At 39.8% G+C, this 24624-nt stretch overlaps 1 protein-coding gene across 3 annotated transcripts in view; it reads left to right on the top strand.

Annotated features, from left to right (window-relative positions):
- LOC132889593 (regulator of microtubule dynamics protein 2) overlaps positions 1 to 24624 on the top strand; it is a 107725-nt gene that overhangs the window by 31793 nt on the left and 51308 nt on the right. For all 3 annotated transcript variants that reach the window (XM_060926259.1, XM_060926258.1, XM_060926260.1), the window contains exons 3-4: positions 19317 to 19491; positions 24303 to 24405. In XM_060926259.1, the coding sequence (XP_060782242.1) occupies positions 19317 to 19491; positions 24303 to 24405 (278 nt within the window). The remainder of the gene's footprint in view (positions 1 to 19316; positions 19492 to 24302; positions 24406 to 24624) is intronic.

Genomic DNA, 24624 nt, shown 5'->3' with positions numbered 1-24624 from the left:
CTTTTATTTATTTATATAACCTTTTTTTTTCTTTATTAACAGCACAATTCATTGTCTTTTAATTGCTTCTTTAAATAGCCCTAGTGAATAGGAAGCGTTTCCTGGTAAGTGTCAAATAACTGTGCATCCTGAAGTGGCAACAGCACAGTTATGGTTCAACTCAAGCTGATCAGAGACTTGAGAAACTTTTTATTGCTCCAGTGTCCATTGTTTACTTTCCTTCCCCAGTGTGTTCCTGTGAGCGTGCAAACCTGTCAATGACTCCAGGGGGCTGACAAGCTGTCAGAGCCTTATATTTACCACATCATGTACAAACTTGTAATCCCTTTAAGTGTGCCGAGTACACACGTCATCGCTGTCTTTTGTTGTTTCAGGACATTTTAATGATCACATTTGAAATGCTTAAGCGGTGTTGATTTTAGGAATATTGTTTATATAGGCCCAGACTTGTTAGATCATTCTGGGCACTGTGTAAGGAAGGAAAAAAAATTTAGTTAATGAAAATTCTGTATGTTCATTGTGTGTGTGTGTGTGTGAGCATACACTTTTTTTTTTTTTTTTTATTTGTATAGCGGTTTTAATAACAGACATTGTCGCAAAGCAGCTTTACAGAAAAATAAAGATTTTAAACATGTGAACTAATACATTTATCCCTAATGAGCAAGCCTAAGGTGACAGTGGCAAGAAAAATCTCCCTGAGATGACATGAGGAAAACCTTAAGATGAACCAGACTCAAAAGGGAACCCATCCTCATTCAGGAGATAAGATAGCATGATTCGAAATAACTCGCTTCTGTAAGTGTGTCCTTTTTGGTCAAAAAGTGCAACTGTGTAACCAGGAAATTGATGATAGTTTTAACATGAAGTCTATTTTGAAGTTATAAGCTGTTCCTGCAGCTGGATGCATTTAGGTTGTACTTGACCAAAAGTTCGGTCAGATAGTTACCATTTCTGTTTGTGGAATGGAAAACGCACGTCCTCAGGACCAAGTCTAGCATTAAAGTCGCCAAGGATGACGAGAAAGTTATGAGCAGGTGTATTGAATAGCTGCGCGCAGCATGTCGTAGAACTGCTCAGTCTCGCTAGCTTCTGAGATATTTGTGGGAGAGTAAGCAGCAATCACTGTAGTAGCCAGGTTGCCTTCAAACAAAATCTGCCTGCTGGTGAGCTTGTGCTGTGGGAGCCTCCCCACGGTTGTAGAAGTCGAGGTCATCCCCCCCGCAACCTTCATCAATACCCGGAAAAGGGACGTGGGTGCTGCCAGTACTGCTGAGCTAGTCAACTGCATGGCTGACAGGATTGGAGCTCCAGGCATGCGACTCGGCTGAGGCCGCCGTGAGTGATGAACTGTTCATTAATGGAGACTTAAGTACAAAACTATTCAGGACAACTGCTTTTGTAGTCCTAAGCTATCATAGTAAAACTGTTAGTATTAAGTGCCCAGAGCCATCTTCTAAGTGTATCTTTAGGTTGTCCATATGGGGCCATCCTCCACAGGAGCGAAGTGATGAGAGCTCCAACCAGAAGTAGGGCATCAGGATGGATCAGGGGCTGTACATATGAGGGCATTCTTGCAGGAACAAAGTGATGCCCTACTTCTGGCTGTAGTTCTCATCAGGTTGGATCAGACAGGTCCAGAAAGCAGGAGAGGTCTGCATCGTTGGTATCTCAGAAGTGATGTGTAATAAGAGAGAGAGAGAGAGAGAAACAGATTATTAGGTATGTCTGTTCTCACTTAATGGCTAAAAACAGTGTACATTTGTGCGTTAAGTGCAAGCAGGCTCTCCAGCAAGACTAACTATGACAGCATAACTAAAAGGGAGAGCCAGAAGGTAGCACAGACATGGGCAGCCTGGGACATAAAGCGGCCAAGTTTTCGGCCAAGACTGAGACGGTGTCTGAGTCCTGAACACTACTTGGAAGGCTGTTCTGTGGGGCTTTGCAGGAGAAGGCTGCTGTAGACTTCACTATTTAAGGTACCAACAAATAGCCTGCACCTTTTGATCCAAGTAGGTATGGCAGGTCATGAAAGGGCTGAAGTTTGCTCAGATACTGTGACACAAGACCATTCAGTGCTTTATAGGTCAACTGTAGTATTTTATAATCAATGCAAAATTTTATTCTGAGCCAATGCAGTGTGGATAAGACAGGGGTGATGTGGTCATATCTTCTGGTTCTAGTAAGGACTCTTGCTACTGCATTCTGGACTAACTGGAACTTGATTATGCAGCTACTGTAATATCAGGACAGTAAGGCATTACAATAATCCAAACTAGAGATGACAAAAGCATGAACTACGATAGTTTTTCTGCTTTGTGTGTGTGTGTGTGTGTGTGTGTGTGTGTATATATATATATATATCTCAGCTGGATAGTACAGTGGTAACGCTCACTGACTACGACGCAGGAGATCGGTGTTCGAATCCCGGTCGGGGCAAAACATCATCCAGTAAGGGTCCTTAGGCAAAAACCCCTCATGATATATCAGCCTACCTCAGGAATGAGTGAAGACATAACTGATAGAGTCATACCGGCTCAGACGTCGCCCGGGTCAACAAGGTCTGCGTCAGTTGCTAGGGAACCAGGGCAAACTGATGAGAAATGGGCTACTGGAACAAGACATCGATGGACGAGGACAGAAAATACGGATTTGCTGGAATGCTACTGTACAAGCAATCCCAGAGAGAGGGGATACATGCAGTGAATGTGGGACCATTGGATACTTCGAAACCCACAATCAAGGCTAACAAAGAAACATGTTCCAACATCCGTAATCGAAATCTACTATCACAACTAGAGATTAATGAAATACAACAACGATGCTACGGCAAGGGGGAGCCAGGAAGACAGGTCAGCGGGGAGATGTCATCATCCCCACAACCAGAGAAGGAAGATCGTGACCCAACTGGAAACCTGGAGCCCCCGACGAATACCGAAGCTGAGTTGCCAAGTACCTTCAGTAGTAGATGTGAATGCTGCTCTGAAGACAATCTCCACAAGAACCATCACTGAGACCAACACAGTACAGCAACAGTAATCATGGAGATGCTTGGACACAAGGTGGGCTCGGGACATAAACAGTATCCACCATGGAAGAGACGATTAGAGGTCCAAGATAAAGGCAGCACGGAGAGAAGTTAGCTAGCTGAACTACAGAAAGGGAACATGGTGAATAAAGGGGCACCCAGGAAGTACAACTCACTCTCCATACCAGAGGCACTCGAAACTGCCAAACAGCGACTAACAGCTCTGGCCACCCGGTTGAAGAGATACACCAAGGAGGGAGAGGCCAGGAGAATAAACAAGCTGAACCACTGAACCAGCCAAGGTGTACTCTCAGTGGCAGGGGAACAACAACCAAGAGCTGAGGTGGAAAAATACTGGAAAGACATATGGGAAAGAAAGGCATCACACAACACCGATGGCCCAATGGTTAGTGGACCTAAGAGCTGACCACAGCAACCTCCCAGAACAAGAGCCAGTAACCATCTCAATGGCAGAAAGAGTGTCAAAGATGAAGAGCTGGACAGCACCAGGCCCCGATATGATCCATACGTACTGGCTGAAGAAGCTAACTGCACTCCATGAACGCCTAGCAGCACAGATGAACCAGCTGCTGAGGGATGGAACCCACCCAGAATGGCTAACCCAAGGCAGGACAGTCCTAATCATGAAGGACCCCCAGAAGGGACCCATTGCCCAATTACCTGTCTCTGCACAACATGGAAGGCCCTGTCAGGCATCATTGCGGCAAAAATGAGTAAGCATGTGGCTCAATACATGAGCGAGGCACAGAAAGGAATTGGCAGTTACACCAGAGGAGCCAAGCACCAGCTACTGGTCGATAGAACAGTTGCCCGAGACTGTAAGAAGAGACAGACCAACCTGTGCACTGCCTGGATTGACTACAAGAAAGCCTACGACTCAATGCCACACACATGGATACTGGAATGTCTGGAACTGTATAAGATCAACAGGAACCTAAGGACCTTCATCCAGAACTCAATGGAAATGTGGAAGACAACCCTAGAGGCCAACTCAAAACCCATTGCCCAAGTCAACATCAAGTGCGGCATATACCAAGGAGATGCGCTATCACCACTGCTGTTCTGCATAGGCCTGAACCCCCTCAGTCGGATCATCACGAAGAGCGGCTACGGGTACCGATTCCGTAGTGGGGCAACAATCAGCCACCTGCTCTACATGGATGACATCAAGCTGTGTGCCAGGAACGAGCGAGAAATAGACTCGCTGATCCACACCACCCGGATCTACAGCGATGACATAGGGATGTCATTTGGATTGGACAAGTGTGGCCGGATGGTCTCAAAGAGAGGCAAGATGATCCGGACTGAGGGGATTGACCTACCAGAGGGCAACATAGGTGATATCCAAGACAGCTACAAGTACCTTGGCATCCCACAGGCTAATGGAAACCATGAAGAAGCCACAAGGAAGTCAACCACAGCCAAATACCTCCAGAGAGTAAGGCAGGTCCTGAAAAGTCAGCTGAATGGTAAGAACAAGGTCCGAGCCATCAACATGTACGCACTACCAGTCATCAGATACCCCGCTGGTATCATAAACTGGCCAAAGGAGGAGATAGAAGCCACAGATATCAAGACTAGAAAGCTCCTCACCATGCATGGAGGGTTCCACCCCAAGTCCAGCACCCTGAGACTATACACTAAGCGGAAAGAGGGAGGCCGAGGACTAGTGAGCATCAAGACCATGGTCCAGGATGAAAAATCGAAAATCCGAGAATACATCAGAAAGATGGCCCCAAAGGATGAACTGCTAAGTGAATGTCTCAGGCAGCAGAACCCTGATGAGAGTGCAGAGGAGGAGGAGGAACAGACAACCTGGAGAGACAAACCCCTACATGGCATGTACCACCGTCAGATAGAGGAAGTGGCTGATATCAAGAAATCCTACCAGTGGCTGGATAATGCAGGACTGACAGACAGCACAGAGGCACTGATCATGGCAGCACAAGAACAGGCCATAAGCACAAGAGCCATAGAGGCCAGGATCTACCAGAGTAGATCAGACCCAAGATGCAGACTGTGCAAAGAAGCCCCTGAAACAGTCCAGCACATAGTAGCAGGGTGTAAGATGCTAGCTGGATCAGCGTACATGGAGAGGCACAACCAAGTGGCTGGGATAGTATACAGGAACATCTGCAAACAGTATGGAATAGAAGTACCCAAGTCCCAATGGGCCATACCACAGAAGGTGTGTGAGAACAACAGGGCCAAGGTTCTGTGGGACTTCAGCTTCCAGACTGACAAACAGATCCTGGCTAACCAACCGGACATAGTGGTGGTGGACAAAGAGCAGAAGAGGGTGGTGGTGATAGATGTGGCGATCCCAGCTGACGCCAACATCAGGAAGAAGGAACATGAGAAACTTGAGAAGTATCAAGGGTTGAAAGAGCAGCTGGAACGGATGTGGAAGGTCAAGGGTTGCGTGGTCCCCGTGGTAGTGGGGGCACTTGGGGCAGTAACCCCCAAACTGGGAGAGTGGCTCCAGCAAATCCCAGGAACAACATCTGAAGCCTCAGTCCAGAAGAGCGCAGTCCTAGGAACATCGAAGATACTGCGCAGAACCCTCAAACTCCCAGGCCTCTGGTAGAGGACCCGAGCTTGAGGATGACATGGATACCACCCCCCCCGCCGGGGGTGAGAAGGAGATTTTATAATGTGTGTGTGTGTGTGTATGTATATATATATATATATATATATATATATATATATATATATATATATATATATATATATATATATGTGTGTGTGTGTGTATATATATATATATATATATATATATATATATATATATGTGTATATATATATATATATATATATATATATATATATATATATATATATATATGTGTGTGTGTGTGTATATATATATATATATATATATATATATATGTGTGTGTGTGTGTGTGTGTGTGTGTGTATATATATATATATATATATATATATATATATATATATATATATATGTATATATATATATATATATATATGTGTGTGTGTGTGTATATATATATATATATATATATATATATATATATATATATATATATATATATATATATATATGTGTGTGTGTGTGTGTGTGTGTGTATATATATATATATATATATATATATATATATATATATATATATGTATGTATGTATGTATGTATGTGTATATATATGTATATATATATGTGTGTGTGTGTGTTATTTACCAGCTGGGAGGTCCGTATCATGAAATACCGTGACCGAGGTCTTAAAAGTACTGGCCGAGGCCCTCTGGGCCGAGGTCAGTATTCAAGGTCATGGTATTTCACCATACGGACCGACCTTAAGCTGGTAAATAATATATTTATTTTTTTTCTTTACCAAATTCTAACAGAAAACGAGAGCACCCGAAAGAGAAAACTGAGCCGAGCCGCCATTTTGAATCCTCATTCATGGCTGTAATGCAAATTGCTTCCTCCTCAGTATACAAGTGCACTTCCATGGCAGGAAAAAAAAAATACATTTTGCTGCCTATGTAGTTCCCTATTTATACAAATAGAAGTCATTCAGGATTCAGCCATGTTTTTGCTTGGTGTTTTTGCTCGACCAAAGTTATACAGTATTATGACCTTTTATATTGCATAAATAGCGCCATTTGGTGAAACTTTGAAGAAGAGATTGTACTGGTTTAAAGTTTTTACCTAACGTAATATTATGTATTAGGATAACATGGTCCAAAATGGGCCTCATTAACTAATGAGATCAAACTGTTAGAAAGTTAGAGGTTTTTAGCTTTCTCCTGAAATGTTTTCTTTTATTTCTTCTTCCTCAGGGTAGTAAAACTCGCTTTCGCTGTGAAGACTGTTGTTATCGCTATCCATGCTGTAAAATTAATGCTATTCTCCTGAGAAATGCTGGCAAAAATTTATAAGATTTTTGATAATCTTATAAATAAATCTTATAAAAAAGATAAATGTTGACAAAAAAAAAGCTACTATGTTTGTTGTTGTGAACGAGCGAGTCGCCAGAGGTCCATAACTGGGGTCCGTACTGTAGGATACGGACCCGCTCGCCAGCCAATCAGCGCGCAGGATTTGGACCTAGAAAAAAATAAAGTGACATTATTCCTTATTTTAGCAATATTTCTGAAATGAAAGAAGGCTATCCTAGTAATATTATTTACATGAGTTTCAAATGAAGGACTGGAGTCAATAATCACCCTGAGGTCTTTTATTGCTATGCATGATGAAACAGAAAAGCCATCCAGAGTTACCATGTAATCAGGAAGCTTACTTCTAACTGTATGTGGTCCTAGTCCAAGTACTTCTGTCTTATCAGAATTAAGTAGAAGGAAGTTAATAAGCATCCAAGGTCTAATGCCCTTTACATAGTCCTCAATTTTATTAAACTGGTGTCTCTCATCTGGCTTTGCTGAAAAGTAGACAGCCTTTCGAGTTCATAAAATCGGTAAGATTTAGTTCCCTCTGAAATGTGGTCATTGTGATGTATATTTATTTCTGAAATATCTAAAAAAAAAACCAGGCCATTCTGTGGCTGGGAAGTTATTTAATTTGAGGGGATTCCCTAACAAATAATATGCATGAAATTGCTCACTTCGTGCAGTCGAGCAGACAGAGGAAGTCCGTGTGCGAATGCACACACTTAAATTTGTCGCGGTCTTCTTCATCTTTTGGGTTTTATGGCAGCTGGCATCCAGTTTTTAATTACTGCCATCTACAGGTTTACCTTTGACCGTGCACTGACTGTTACATCATTCTGTCACCTAAACGAACAACTGATCACACCGAGGTGCTCGCTGACTGCCAATATTTATTAGTTTGGTCCTGCGTTTCCTTTCCTTCGCAACATAACGTCTTTTCTTCTTGCTTTCTGTTACTGTAGTCGGTCTTTCACATTTCATTCTCACACACGTCTTCCATTGTTCTCTCCTGTTTCAGATTTGTATCCCACAATGCCTTGCGCGAACAGGGAAAGCCCACCACATGATGCATGATGTAGTATCTTGTATTGCATTATGGTGAAGCAGGAAAAAATAGTGGAGAATTTAGGACCATGTGGCCCTAAATTCATTAATTGTTCTATTTATTTTAAAAAATAATAATAAAATTAGAAGTCTGTGATTCAAATTCGGGAGCTTTCGGTCCACTAAACAAAAATAATTGAACTAATCTGAAAGGCAGTCTAGCTTGAAACATACAACTGTGTGTCATCAGCATAACAGTGGAAGCTAACACCATGCTTACGAATAATATTACACAGAGTTCGCATGTATAAGGAAAAAAGCAATGGGCCTAAGACAGAACCTTGTTGAACACCAAACTTCACCTTAGAATGCATACAGAAGTCACCATTTTCATCAACAAACTGATAATGATCAATTGAATAAGACCTGAGCCAGGAACGGACCATTCCCTTAACTTCAGCAACATTTTCTAATCTATCAAGGAGAATAATATGATCAATGGTGTCAAAAGCTTCATGAAGTTCAATCAACAATATGTTGATTGCAGTACTAATGTAGAAAGATAAATGAAACTGTTAAGCAGTAACGTTCAAACTTTCGACATTTATTTGGAACTTGAACCATGATCTCGATTATGTTGGGGGTTTTTTGTTTTTGTTTTTTTAATGTGATTTGTCATTCCCTTGATATCATGTAACTTTATAATAGGACTAATCCTTTTGGCCGGAAATGTTTTGTTCACCCAGCAACTGACAGGATGATACATGGGTTTAGGAGATGACGGCTTGCCAAGTTTAGACTCCCTGATCTAGTCCTGTCGTCAGTGATGTACTCTGTTGATGTACTCTGGTTCCTTTTCAAATCTGTGTGTTGTGCTTCCATGCAGTAATCCCTTTTTAACTTGGCCACCCACCACATATCTATACTGTACTGTCTGTTTTCTTTTATTGCATCCGTCACTACACGGGTAATCTCATCTGCTACGCTTGAAAGAATGACAAAGTGAATGTGTTGGAGGAAGATAATTGCTAGCAACCTTCACTTTTTTTATTTTTTCCCCTCATTTTTTGATGGTGAGGATATTTCAGTAAAACAAAATTCTACTGGAAGTCAAGGTTGATACTCGTAGTCAAGAAGGTGGAACAAAAGAAAGCTGTTATTGGACAGAAAATTGTTTATTTTGGCAGCTTCTCCGTTGAATAGAATCCACCTTGTTTTCTTTCATCAGTGTCAGAGACTTCATTTGTGTGGGTGTTTTTTTTTTTTTTTAAATAAAGTTCCTGCCAAAACATTGCTTCATCTGTGAGTTACTGATCCCTGCCTATTGTCTCTAAATAGACTATGAGGGTGATGGGCCGGAAAACTCATAACTTGACGTGGACAAGGGGATCAAGGTCTATTAAGGGGTGTAGTATTGAAGCACATTGTTGCATCTTCTACCTGGTTCTTAATCATGCAACACAGCTACCAACAGGTGTCATCTGTTCAATACCAGGGTAGATGATGATCTCATCAGAAACAACAGGGTAAATAATGAGAAGTGTTTTCAGAATTGATAGGGGATGGTGGGGGTTGTTTTTTACAGAGTAAAGTAATTTTGCTTTCTGGTAGCGAAAGGTTGATTTTAACATTAGGCTTGAATGGATTCCAAAGAGCAAGTAGTGTCCGAGAGCACCAGAGACTGTTTATACGTATCCAGGCACACTGAGCTATTGTCTCCTTCCTCTAGGGAATTGATGTGAGTGAGATCACCTGAATTCATGCAAGTCCAGGAACTGTTGGGATGGCAACGGCTCTATGGGTTATTTTAAATGTGCTTGGCTTGACAATTTCTCCCCTCTAAAGAGTGTTACCTTAGTGATTTTTCAGTGCCATGCATATGTAAAGCATGGAGAATGCCTCAGTTTAATTTGTCAGTAGTTTGGAACTTTTTTTTCTTTAGGAGGCACAAAAATTCTGAATAACAAAATATTTCTAAATATGAAAATGTGCCATAAAAGCAGTAAATAGGAAAAATTAAAACTAAAGTATTTGGTTGGAATTACCTTTTTCTTTTAAAACTGCATGTGGTTAAGTGTTTTTTTTTTTTATTATTATTATTTTTTGTGTGTGTGTAATATGTATATAATATTGTGTGTGTGTGTGTGTGTGTGTGTGTGTGTGTGTGTGTGTAATAGAACAGGATAAAGCGGCTAGAGATAATGTGTGTGTGTTTATATATAAGTTGCTCTTGTATTAAAAATGATGCTAATATTGCTCTTATAGGTCACAAGCTAACTGTGAATGAAAAACAAAACTATTTTTATTATTTAACTGCAACCTCAAATCAGAAGAAGTTGGGACAATATAGAAAATGCAAATGAAAAAAGAAATCAGTGATTTCTGAATTTACTTTGACTTATATTTCATTGCAGACAGTAAGAACCCAAGATATTTCATATTTTGTCTGGTCAACTTCATTTAATATACATCCATTCTTGCATTTCAGGCCTGTAACACATTCCAAAACCAGTTAGGAGAGGGGCAATTTAGGCCTAATAATGGGAAAATTATTAGGTAGAACAATGAAATAATGATGTGATTTGAAACAGGTGATGTTAACTGTAATCATATTTTGATACAAAATCAGTATCCAGGAAAGGCCTAGTCTTTGAGGAGCAAAGATGGGCCGAGGATCTCCAGTTTGTCAACAAATGTGTGAGAAAATTACTGAATTGTTTTAAAAACAATGTTCCTCAAAGAAAGATGCAAAGGGATTTGGATATTTCATGCCCTGTGGTGCATAATATCACTAAATGATTCAAGGAATCTGGAGGAATTTCGGTGCATAAAGGGCAAGGGCACAAGCCTAAGCTGAACACCTGTGATCTCTGATTCTCCAGAACATACTGCATCAAATACCATCATTCATCTATAGTTGATATGCAAAAAGGAAACCTTGTATTAACTGTGTCCAGAAGCGCTGCCTACTTCTCTGGGATGGACCATCACACAGTGGAAATGTATATTGTGGTCAGATGAATCAGTATTCCAAGTCTTTTTTGTAAGAAATAGATGCCATGTGCTCTGGACCAAATACAAAAAGGACCATCCAGGCTGTTACCAGCAACAAGTCCAAAAGCCAGGGTCTCTCATGGTATGGGGTTGTCAGTGCCCTTGGCAACGGTAACTTACATTTCTGTGATGGCAGCATTAATTCAGAAAAGTAGAGATTTTGGAGCAACATGTGCTGCCTTCAAGACGACATCTTTTCCAGGGATATTTCGACAAGACAATGCAAAACCACATTCTGCACACATTACAAAGGCATGGCTGTGGAAGAAGAGGGTGCCTGTACCTTCTGTCCCCAATAGAGAACGTGTGGAGAATTTTAAAACTGTAACAAAGACGACCCTGTACTATTGCACACCATAAGACCTGTTTGCAGGAAGAATGGGACAAAGTAACACCTGAAACACTTAGTCACTTGGTGTCGTCAGTCCCTAAACATCTTTTAAGGAATGGCAACATTACAAAGTGGTACATGCTTTACTGTCCCAAATTTTTTGAAATGTGTTGCAAGAATCAAAATTGAAATGTGTTTTTTTTGGCAAAAAAAAAAAAAACAGTAAACTATCTGAGGTAAAACTGCAGATTATTTTGAGTGCAGTCCAGGTCAAAGATTATTTATAACTCATTGTTTTCAGTTTTAATTTGCTTGATTTTTGAAATGTTTGATTTCAACATAGCATCCCAACTTTTTATTTATTTATTTATTTATTTATTTACGGTTGTATATACCATTCGGATTATTATTAATATTAGTAATAATTATGGGCGGCACGGTGGTGTAGTGGTTAGCACTGTTGCCTCACAGCAAGAAAGTCCTGGGTTCGAGCCCAGTGGCCGACGGGGGCCTTTCTACGTGGAGTTTGCATGTTCTCTCTGTGTCCGCATGGGTTTCCTCTGGGTGCTCCAGTTTCCCCCACAGTCCAAAGACATGCAGGTTAGGTTAACTGGTGACTCTAAATTGACCGTAGGTGTGAATGTGAGTGTGAATGGTTGTCTGTGTCTATGTGTCAGCCCTGTGATGACCTGGCGACTTGTCCAGGGTGTACCCCGCCTTTCGCCCATAGTCAGCTGGGATAGGCTCCAGCTTGCCTGCGACCCTGTAGAAGGATAAAGCGGCTAGAGATAATGAGATGAGATGAGATGATTTCAACATAGCATCCCAACTTTTTATTTATTTATTTATTTACGGTTGTATATACCATTCGGATTATTATTAATATTAGTAATAATTATGGGCGGCACGGTGGTGTAGTGGTTAGCACTGTTGCCTCACAGCAAGAAAGTCCTGGGTTCGAGCCCAGTGGCCGACGGGGGCCTTTCTACGTGGAGTTTGCATGTTCTCTCTGTGTCCGCATGGGTTTCCTCTGGGTGCTCCAGTTTCCCCCACAGTCCAAAGGCATGCAGGTTAGGCTAATTAGTGGCTCTAAATTGATCATAGGTGTGAATGTGAGCGCGAATGGTTGTCTATGTGTTAGCCCTGCGATGATCTGGTGGGTTGTCCAGGGTGTACCCTGCCTCTTGCCCATAGTCAGCTGGGATAGGCTCCAGCTTGCCTGTGACCCTGTAGGACAGGATAAGCGGCTACAGATGATGGATGGATGAATTATTAACTATAGTATGCATATTAGTAGCCATAACACTAAGGGGCATGAACAAAAAGCTCTGAAACACCTATTTTGATTTCAGGGATACCTTAATAACAGGACCATTAAATAAGTAACATGTATTAAATCATAACCCTCTCAGTAATGTTTTTTTTTTTTGGGGGGGGGGGGGGGCAGTTAATATTTGGACACTTTTTGAATGTGTGGGTGGGTTTTTTTTTTCTTTTTTTGGGGGGGGGGTGTCAATGCAGAAAACAAATGTTCAAAAAAAAATTTTTTTCCAGTTTAATCATGGAAGTCTCTCAAACCCACACACCCCCATCTCCCCACACTTCCAAGAATCCAGGTGTTTTTTTTCTTTTCTTTTCTTTTGAAGATACTAAAGCTCACCAAAGAGGTAGAAAGAAAGCACTTTGTGTTTGATTTATATTATCAGAGTACTGGGGGCTATTTGTCATTTAATGCTCTGTCGACCTCTATAAACAGAAAAGGATGACAATGAGCAGAAAGGTTGTGGGTGGTGGGTTTTTTTTGTTTTGTTTTTGTCATCGTCTGGAATGTAACCCATCATGTGATGCAGAGCAGGTATGTGCCAATCTCTCAATATTTGGAAGAACAAGCAGAAGTATGGGGGGGGGACAAGTAAACAGGCTTTACTAATGAAGGGGGCAGTTGGTGGATGTGTGAATGAATGAATGAATGAATGAATGAATGAATGAATGAAGTCAAAGCACCACAGAGTCTTTTCATGGTCACTTCCCAAACTCTGCTTTGAATGCTGGAAACCTTGGCTGGTGTGACCAAAAAGCCACTGACCTCAGAAGTAGAGCTGCTGAGACTCTCATTCAAAGTGTTGACACAGTACACCTCCATTCAGCATTCATTTACACCCTGCTGCGGTTCAATGTTTATTTTTAACCATCTGAACATATTTATAATTCCTTTTTTATAAATATGTGGCAAATTATGGAAGTTTGTAGCCCAAGTATCAGTGAAGCAATGCCAAAAAACAAACAAAAACGAGTGATAAAGACAGTCATGAAGCAAAAGCAGATGGGATTCTGTCAGTGTTTTACAGAATATTGGATTTTATCCTTCAAACTCAATGTATGTATTTATATGTTTACTGTTGACTTTGGGTGGGGGGGAAGATGAACGCTGATGATCTTCAACAAACATCAACATTTAAGGCAGGAGGAATGTGTCGGTTTTGTTTGAACATTTCAAGAAAGAAGACATGGTAAACATTTTATTAAAATGGAAAGATAAAGTTGTCAGACACACAGGTACATGGGAGAAAGAGGCAGATAGAGGATACAGATATGGTCTCAGAACTTTACTTGACACCAGTGAGACCCAGGTGCTTGCAGTGATGGTGGTGATGAGCCAGTAATGGGCACCACGGAACCCTGAAGTGGCCATGCTGCAAGGAACACTGGGAAGCTGAATCTCTGCCAAACCAAGAAGTGTTGCATGCTGTGCAGCACTCACATGGCATGCTGGGAAACCAAGTCCTGGCTGAGCCTGGAACCTGGCATGCCAGATAAAGCTCATAACAGAGGCTTGGACCCCAGCATAGGTGAAGACATGAACCTGGACCCATGTCCAAGCCCAGGACACAGGCATTGGCTCAGACATGGGTTTGGACATGAGCTCGGACATGGGTATGGAAATGAATTAAGGCAAGGGCATGGCTTCAGGCACGAACTCGGGCACAGACACGAATTAAGGCAGGGGACACACACACACCATGTAGAAGTATTTTATGACTTCTACATTATCAAGTCAGTACAAAAACATTTTAGAGTTTCAAACGTTTGTTTTCCAGCACAAAATTAAGCGTTACAGAGAAAAGTGTTTGTATCTGAGCAGCATGTTGCACAATAGAGCACTTTTCAGATTAAAAAAGAAAACATAATGAAGGCTACTGAGTTTTGGTGCAAAATTAAGAAGCAAGTGTGACAAAGTGTCCAGAAGAACTGTGGCTGGTTCTGTAAGATGCTCAGTAAAACCTACAGCTCATTTCCTTATAAAACTGCACTCATTATACTGGAGATTCTCTCGCTCTCTCTTTTTTTATATATAGGGTCGTCTCACACCAAATTGTTTCATTCATTATAGCTTACTGCTGTTTTATAGTATTTTTTTTTTCATGTTGAAACATTTATAATTATTATATTTTTAGCTCACCGGTCATGGCCGATGTGCTATTGCCTTCACGCGGCGTCCATTGTCCATCCACAATTCACAAAAATTGCTACTCCTCCCTGAGTTTTCACTTAATTTTGATTCTGACTGTTTTTGTTTGGAAGAGCTAATCAGTCTGCACCAAAATTACTCCCTGGTTTTGTGATTTCTCATTAACAAGTTGCTAATTAGGCTGGTTAACAAACTTTGAGGAAAATTGATACTCTTCCCTGAGTTTTCAATGGATTTTGATTCTCATCGTGGTTTTTTTTTTTTTTTTAAGATCAAATTGTTCTAATTGTTCTCATGAACAACTTTGCTAATTATAAACGAGTCTGGTTTCTCATGGTACGGCCGTGTAAGCTACTGTGTCGCTCATGCTCAGGTTTTTTAGGCCATTTTTGGTCTCCAGCATTTCTTTACATGTGCCTAAGACTTTTTGCACAGTACTGTATATCCTAACAATAGTCATACAACAAGAAACTGTATCGTATATTAGCATTTAAGAACTTTTCTACTCTCCTTGGGGCCGTAGGAGTATCATTTGAAATCGGGGCGCTTCCTTAAGGGTGTGGCATCAATATTTCAACACGTATATGTACCTGGAAGTACTTCTGTTTCCATGACCCACTCTGAAACAGAACCACAGATGACGCACATTGCCCTTGCCAACGTTTAATGGATCTCTTTCATGTGTTCACTTTTTCTCCCTTTAGTCTTTCATTGGTACCTGAGTCTATTATTAATGCTGCTTTTTACACCTTGCTTTCCACTTAGGTGAGGTGAAGGTGTTGTGTACTTAAAGGAACTCAAGGTTGTGATTTTTTTTTTTTCCGCGGTCTCAAAGTTAATACGGGCTTTGCGTGCCTTACAGTAACAGAAACAAGTCTTCTAGTGTGTGTGGGTTGTGGTGGTTTTTTTTTCCTTTCTGAAAATCCTTTAGACATCAGTGGTAACATGTCGGCTTGTCGTTTTAAAAGCAGCTGGCAGCTATAAACTAACATACTTTTTTCTGTTTAAATAAACCTTGTGGCTGTTTTGCATGTAAACTTTGATCACTCATCAGTTTCTGGCTGAATATGTTTGACTTTTTGTGAAAACACTTAACACCTGGATATTTATTAATCCTACCTCGATTTCCATTGAAAACGAGTTCCTTCTCTTCCTGGAGGTTGTGGAGTGAATTCATATAAGACAGAACATACCAGTGTTTTAGCTAGCAGGCAGTACAGAAACTTTACACTTTCTGGGTTTCACCATGTTTGCTCATGCAGCATATTTTCTGCTGAACAAAATAACACTTAGGCATCATGTTTGTATTTGTATAATTGCAAGCCAATAAAAGTTGATTATAGCTGAAAGCAAGAAATGTGCCTGACCGCCAGGCATTACACCACAGCAATATAAATATTAAATGCAAACTCCAAAGTACATTAAGATGAGTGGCAATGAGCTAAAATGTTAATGTTCAAATTTGTTTGCTGACGTTTGTTCCAAAGTGCAAACTTTTTATCTACACACTTCTTTTAAGTCCAAAAAGTAAATTAAAGGTTGTTCATGGAATGTAGTGCTTCAGGCGTTTGGTCTTAAAATAGGCATATCAGGTGAAAATTCAATCCAAATTGCTTGAAACTGGTCTCATTAAATTCAGAATTGAATGCAGAGCAACATACTTGTTACAGAATTAAAATGTTTATCTGTTCTTGAGATATTACAAATCAAAGATTGAAAAAAGGCTTAATTTTTAGAAAGCTGATGTATTCGGATAACATGTTCCAAAATGGGCTTCATTAACAAATGAGATCAAATGGGGTTTTCTTTCTTTCTTTCTTTCTTTCTTTCTTTCTTTCTTTCTTTCTTTCTTTCTTTCTTTCTTTCTTTCTGATTTCTGGTTTGATATTTCATGACTCTTCATGGTAGAATTGGTAGAGTTCAATTAATTTTTTTTTCTTTTCTTGGCATGGACTCTACTTGTAAGCACGGTCCATATATTTTCAATTGGGTTGAAGTCAGGACTTGTTTTAAGTTTAATGTTAGCCTGCTTTATCCTCCACAACCAGCTCTGATGTGTGTTTGGGGTCATTGTCCTGTTCTAAGTCCCAAGTCATGTTCAAGTTTCTGATGGTTTATGCTGAAGAATTCTGAGGTAGTCCTCCTTCATTATCCCATCTACTTTGTGCAATGAACCAGTTCCACTGGCAGCAAAACAGCCCCAGAGCATGATGACCCTACCACCACCACCAGCTGGTACAGTGTCCCTCTGTACATGGTGGTCATTGTGGCCAGACAGCTCAATCTTTGTCTCATCTGACCATACAGCTTTCCTCCAGAAGGCTTTATCTTTTGTCTGTGTGGTCAGCTTCAAACTTTAGTTAAGGTTGAAGGTGTCAATTTTGGAGCAGGGGGTTATTTCTTGGATAGCAGCCTCTTAGTCCATGGTGATCTGAACTGTAGACAGTGATCCATCAGCTTCCAGTTCATGGCAGGGCTGTGCCATGGTGGTTCCCAGGTTGTTCCTGACCATCCAAACCAATTTCCTTTCAGCTGAGGGTGACAGTTTGGGTTTTCTTGAAGTAAAGTGGCTTGGCAAAGTGACTACACCTCACAATAACTTGGATACCATTATTTGAACTGATCTTGGAATTTGCAGTTGTTTAGAAATTACTCCAAGAGACATTCCGGAGCTGTGTACATCTGCGATCCTCTTTCTCAGATCTGCACTGAGCTCCTTGGACTTTCCCATTTTACTGTGTGTTGTCCAATCCAATGAGTGGTGTAAACAAACCCTTTTTATAAAGGCACAGAGAAGCTACCAGCTGTAGTCAATCATAATCACTAACAGGAAGTTAAGAGGCCTTGGCAAGATAAGAGACATTTGGGGAGTTTCAGCACCTCTGAATTAATAATCTAAGTGAGCGTATGTTAATTTTTGACCCTGTATGTTGAATTTTGACCCTGTGTTGATTTCAGAAAACCCAAAGAAAATTAAAACTTTTGCACCAAATTCTAGTTTTTATTATTATTTTTTAATTATTATTAAAGATGCATGCTGTACATTCTCATCTCATTATCTCTAGCCGCTTTATCCTGTTCTACAGGGTCACAGGCAAGCTGGAGCCTATCCCAGCTGACTACGGGCGAAAGGCGGGGTACACCCTGGACAAGTCGCCAGGTCATCACAGGGCTGACACATAGACACAGACAACCATTCACACTCACATTCACACCTATGGTCAATTTAGAGCCACCAGTTAACCTAACCTGCATGTCTTTGGACTGTGGGGGAAACCCACGCGGACACGGGGAGAACATGCAAACTCCACACAGAAAGGCCCTCGCCGGCCACGGGGCTCGAACCCGGACCTTCTTGCTGTGAGGCGACAGCGCTAACCACTACACCACCATGCCGCCCCTGCTGTACATTCTGCCACAGAAAAAGAACAGTTCAGAGAAATTACTGAAAGCCCAAATATTGCCGTGACGTTCATATCCAAGATAACATTCATGTCACTGTATTAAAACTTCTGACCACAACTGTAGATGGTTGTATACTGAATACAAAGCTTGACAAATTTGTATTTAATTAGTATTAATTATGCTAATTAGGTAAAATGTTAAATCGGTACACTCAATAAAAAAGTAATAAAATATTTTTTTCCAATACCCAATTTGTGCTCGGTAGGCTTTTGTATTTCTCAAAAGTAGGGCCTACTAGTGTTTTATATTCAAGAATATAAATGAGACTGTTCATAGCTTTCAAGGCGAACCTCGAAAAAACTGTGTTCCACATCCAATAAACATTTCCATTAAATTGAATTGAAATTGACACTCGCGTTTCTGACTTCTTGTTTTTTAAAATATCATTCCAACCACTAAGATCTCAATATTTTTCATCAAAACAACTACAGTTATATTCTAAAATAGTTATTTACATGAATCATTTTGATTGGAAAAAATAAGTAGATAAAGCTATGAAAACTCACTTCACAGTCTCCCATAAATTATAACATCAAAACTAGCTGATGGAAAATTTTGCTGAATGCTGCATCAGAAACAGTGAGAGTGAGAGAACATCCCTGTAAAAGTTATCTGATTGATATTCACCAGTAATCTAGTCAGAAACCGATCAGAAGAGAGAGTGAGCCTGACCGCTTTCCCGTGACTCAGAAAGCACAGATCTTAACAAGATAAATGTCTTTGGAAAGCAGAGATTATAAGCTTTTTAATGATTGCATTCATGATAGAAAATATTGAAGAGTTAAGCAATGACCGGCTTGGAAACTTAGATGAGCGTCTGCATGCACAATTTTCACAGCACGGCCAGCGAGCGTCTGATATGCCCTACTTAAAGCTGCAGCTTCTCAGCATCAGGCATATAATGTGAAAGGTCATCAGTCAACCACTTTATAGAATCTTGTTGACCTAATTTACATTCCCTATATTAAGGACTATTTCTTTCTTATTTATTTTTTTAGATATATCACAGCTTTGACAGACACTGAAGAGGAGGATGAGAGTGAAGAAGATCTCAAAGTTGTCGAGCCGCTGGATGAGCTCACGGTCCTGTTGCAGAGAGCAGATGGGCTGCATACTTGTAATGGAGCTGAAAAGAAAGACGGCTTGTCTGCTCTACTGGAAAGGAAAGACGAGGTGGATCTCACCAACAATCTATTTCTAATAAGCTGCTCAGACAAAATAATTAGCCTCGTGTAATTTCTTTTCCAGTACAAGTTTACACTTCCCTCTTACCTTTTATAACGGCACCAATTTGTTTACATAAAGAAGTCATGAGCATCTTAAGCGAGTTCCTTTTGGCCCGTTTTTTCACTAACTGGGTATGCAGTTCAGTTTGAGTTTGCAGCTGGCTGTGTTGTTGATGCCATTTTTATGGGCTTGAGAGCCACTGATTTTGGAGACCATTATGTTCACTGAGACTCACTCAGGTTTGGTCCCACACACCCTGCAGTTCTTATCCCAAAATGTGGGAGTGTTTGCTTGAACATGAAGCACAAAATAATCTTAGTCTGGTCAAGATCTGATGATCTAGGTTTATGTTAAATTACATTCATCCAGGTACATAACCTTTTGGACATGTGGTGGTTGTTTTTTTTTTGTGGGGGAGAGTATATTTCAGTATTAGAGATGTATATTTCTAGCTCATTTTATTGAATTTGTCATTTTATATTTGGCTCATCTGGCCATAAGGCCGATGAGCTATTGCCATGGTCCGTCATCGTCCACAGTTCAGTTAAATCATATCTCCTCCGTCAATTCTCCACGGATTTCCATTCCAATGGTATTTGTTTGAAATAACTCATCACTCTGCACAATACTTGGTCATTGTATTATCAAATTTTTTGCTAACAAGTTAGTAATTAGGTCAACTTAACACATTTTCTTCTGACTAGAATTGTATCTCCTCTCATTTATCATCAGATTCCAGTTCTCATTGATATTTTGAGTAGATCTCCCCTTGGGGAACAAAATTTAGTCCTTTGTTGATTTTCTTGTTGTAAACAATTTGTCGTGGAGGTTGGTCCTCTGTCACATTTCAGTTCTGTTTGATATTTTGGTAGTCATGGTTGTTTTGATGGCAGGCCATATGAGGAGCTACGTCCTTGACGTTCTGATTTATTATACTAAAAGAACACTGACCGTATTTCAAACATACACTGCTAAAATGTAACTTTTGGTTAATCTTCAAGTTAATCGTTTAAGTTAAAGAAATGGATAAAAATGAAAGGAGACTTCTTCTGGAAAAATGTTTTAGATGTAACTGATAAAGGTCAATCTGGATCACTCAGAGAAGACTGTCTAATATCAGCTGTAGCACAGAAGTGGTTTTAAAATGCCTTCTAGGAACTGCTTCACCAAACAAGTGCTCTTGCCTTTAATAGGTTGTTTGCAGTCATGTGATTCTGATGATGTGTGAAATCCTGATGGAGGGCTGGAAGTGAAAAGCAGAATGAACAAGATGGACGAAAGCCTGTACTGTGTTAGTTTAGACGATATTATGAGAGGAAAGTATAAACAGAAAATCACAACACAAGCTCCTCATAGTTTCTCAGTTTGATGGATTTGAGCAGCTGTAAACATCACAAACCTTTTGGTATTTTGAGAGCTTGTGATGGTGCTTCCTCTGTAGTCTAGGACCTGGCTTAAGGCCAATTTATGCTGACAACCCAGTCCTCGCAGATGGCATCGCGGATGGCGTCTGCGAAGGCCCCCCCCTTCGCAGACGCTCTGCGCACACCTCCCAAAAATTGTGACCACCGCAGACAGCCTCACAGACAGCATTGCAGACAAGAGGGCTCTGATTGGTCCACTCTACATCCGCTGTACATGCACTTCCGCTTCCCTACTTTCCCGGTTTGGTTTGTTTTCACGACTGCCATTTTTAAAAACACGAGCGAAGATGGAGCAGCACGAAGGGCGGTTGATTTGTATTTCTAGATCCTTCAGCTGCATCTTGATCAAAGTGCGGACTCGTCCAGTCGCCATTGTTGTTGGTGTTGAATGACCTGTTGCTCAGTAACCGGAGGATAAACACTCCACTAACCACACCCACCAACTACTCCTAGTGATTTCGCGACTTCGCGCCCCCTTGCGTTGTGGCGGTGAATAACATTGCGCACGCCTATTACTCCCCGCTCAACGATAAATTACAACTGTCTGCGAAAAGCTACAAAAAGCCTTGTCGCAAGAGCATGCAGAACCCTTTAGACATGTGTGCACATAATTTAGGAGAGGATAACTCAACTGTTATAGGCTAATTTGACCCCAAGGAATAACTTGAGATGTGTGCCAAAATCGCTATCTGGGGTGAACAGCCTGAAAATTACCAATCCAAGATGGCCACCAGTATTATGGTATTATGACTGTGTTAATCTTCATGTTCCTGACCCTGGTTTATCTGACATATAAACAGTAATAATGTGATGTTAAAAGTTGTATTGTTGCCTGTTAAACATTTAGGCTCTCAAGATATTGCTGCCTACTAAAGTACTGTAATAAGTTTTGTTTTGTATCTTTCACTTTAAGTTAGCATTCCATTGATCATAATAGTATAATTGAAAATACAGTTTCTTTATATTAATCAAATGCTTGCTTTCTTGTACTCTCCTAAATTATGTGCATAGGTCTCCCAATTCCATGATTTCATGTTTGAGGTAGGGTTATTCTGTTTTTCTTATGCTTTCTGTGAAACTGCAATTTTGGCCAATTATTTTTTTATTTTTTTTTATTTTTTTTAACCTTGCCCTTGATGTTCCTTTTTCCTTCAATCATGAAAATGATGTTACTAATGGATTCTCCATACCCAAAAACCCATAAAATGAGGTATTGCACATACTTCTGTGGTAAGTGGTTCAAAAAATTTATATTTTCAATATGGCTACTGGCAGCCATCTTGAATTGATAATTTTTGGCCTGTTTGCCCCGGATAGCGATTTTGGCACACGTCCCAATTTGTTCCTTGGGCTCAAATTGGCTTATAACAGTTGAGTTATCTGCTCCTAAATTATGTGCATACATAGTATCTAACCCAGGTCCTCTACTACTGTAAAAAATCACTTCCTGACCCCCCATCTGCAGTTCACGACAGCAATGTAGTAACATGACGTCCTATGCAAACAAGCTAAAGAGCACTTATTTAGAGTCCCGTTATACAATGAGCAAATCCTTAAACACAAAGATTTAGATATTGTCCTTATTTAAAACTTTTTTTGGCAGTATATATCAAGCTACAGTACCAGTCAAAAGTTTGGACACCCCTACTCATTCATAGGTTTTTCTGTATTTTGACTATTTTCTACATTGTAGAACAATACTGAAGAGATCAACACTAGGAAGTAACATGTATGGAATTATGTGGTAAACAAAAGTGTTTAAAAAAAATCAGTGTTTCATATTTTAGATTATTAAGCATATCCAGCGTTTACCTTGATGATGTTTTGCACACTACTGACATTATCTTAACCAGTTTCATGAGGTCGTCACTTGGAATGCTTTTCAATTAATAGCTGTGTCTCGTCAAAAGTTAATTAGTGCAATTTCTTGCCTTCTTAATTCATTTGAGATCAAACAGTAAATGGTAAATAATAAAATACAGTAAATAGCCCTATTCCATACCTGTAGTAATCCATATGATGCCATGCTCAACTAAGTAAAGAGAAACGACATCTATCATTACTTTAAGACCTGAAGTATCTTTTAATCAATAAAAATAAAGAAAAATTGTTGCAGTAGATGATGTGTCCAAACTTTTGACCAGTACTGTATATTATGTCCTAATGTTTCAGTGAGTAATCTTTAGAGCAGTGGTATTCAAAATATTGAATGAGCTTTCCTTGAAAGGCACAAGGGTAATACTAGTACTGAGGGTAATAAGCAGCATGAACTTTTTTGATAAGACATTTCTAAAAAGTTACATACAGTGTACATGGCCTGTATTTGGTTATAGACAGAATACATAAGTTTTGTTTTAAGAGGCCTGGCAAAAATTGAGAGTGAAAATCTCATTCAAAATAAAACAACCAAAGCAATACAATAAAGCACTTAGAATATAGATTTTCTTTATTTGTCAGAGATTCAGGCCTTTTTATGTGATTTTGTCATATGTTTTAATGTGTCATGTAGTGTTTTATTTGGTTACTTTTGCCATTGTTGGACATCTGATATTTGTTATGAACATTTACTAAATGTATGAGAGCTCTGCCAAAACAATTTGAATACCACTGCTTCAGAGTCTTGGGTATTACAGTGATGATCAAGGTAGCCTGGCTACGCAAATGCTTTTCTCTGCTGACGTATATTGTTTGGATAGGAATATATGTTAAATGTATAAGTACACATGAATTTAACTTTTAAATACTTTTCAATACCACATGCAACACTGATTATTCTATCCACATTACTGGATATGAGCAATCACACTCTCTGATTGGCTACTCTACTACTAGGCTATCAGCTCATATACCATAAGTAGAGAAAAACAAACTGGAGGAGCGTGTTGCTGAACCAACCAAGGATGAAATAAAACTTTATTCGAAAACAAAACCCCAAAAAAGACAAAAAAAGCAACAAAATATGGAATAAAAGTATATGATGGTAAGAACATTTTTTTCAATAATAATAATAATAATAATAATAATAATAATAATTTATTATTATTATTATTATTATTATTATTATTATTATTATTATTATTATAGCATTTTTCCTATATGAATTTCAGTCTCAAATGTAGTCTAACAAGCTGGACTTGGCATGCCCAGTTTGTGCCATTCAGGATCTTACACACACACACACACACACACACACACACACACACACACACACACACACACACACTTACTTCATGTAGAACTTAGATTACAAGTACATGATTAAAGATGAGGTCATAATACATGTGGTATAGTTGTAGTCGATGAGAAATCAACTGAAGTTGTTTTCTAATTCAGTATGACCAAACGTGGCAGTACCTGTGGCGGTTAACCAGAGCCTATGCTGATGCTCATGACCTGGCTGCAGACCTTCAAGAGAAGAAGAGATATGCTGAAACAGGTAATTATTTTTCATTTGCACTGAGTATTTTAAGATTTGCATCTATTGCCATCATTTTTCATATCAGAAACTGAATTGCTTTATATGTTAAATGTACACATGAATTTAACTTTTGGATTTAAATACTTTTCAGTACCACATACATGCACATACAACACTATTTATTCTATCCACATTCACTGGATATGAGCAATCGCATGCTCTGATTGGCTACTCTAC

This window comes from Neoarius graeffei, chromosome 7 (assembly GCF_027579695.1).
Source record: "Neoarius graeffei isolate fNeoGra1 chromosome 7, fNeoGra1.pri, whole genome shotgun sequence".
NCBI classification, from domain to species: Eukaryota; Metazoa; Chordata; class Actinopteri; order Siluriformes; family Ariidae; genus Neoarius; species Neoarius graeffei.
This window is presented reverse-complemented; position numbering and strand designations above follow the sequence as displayed.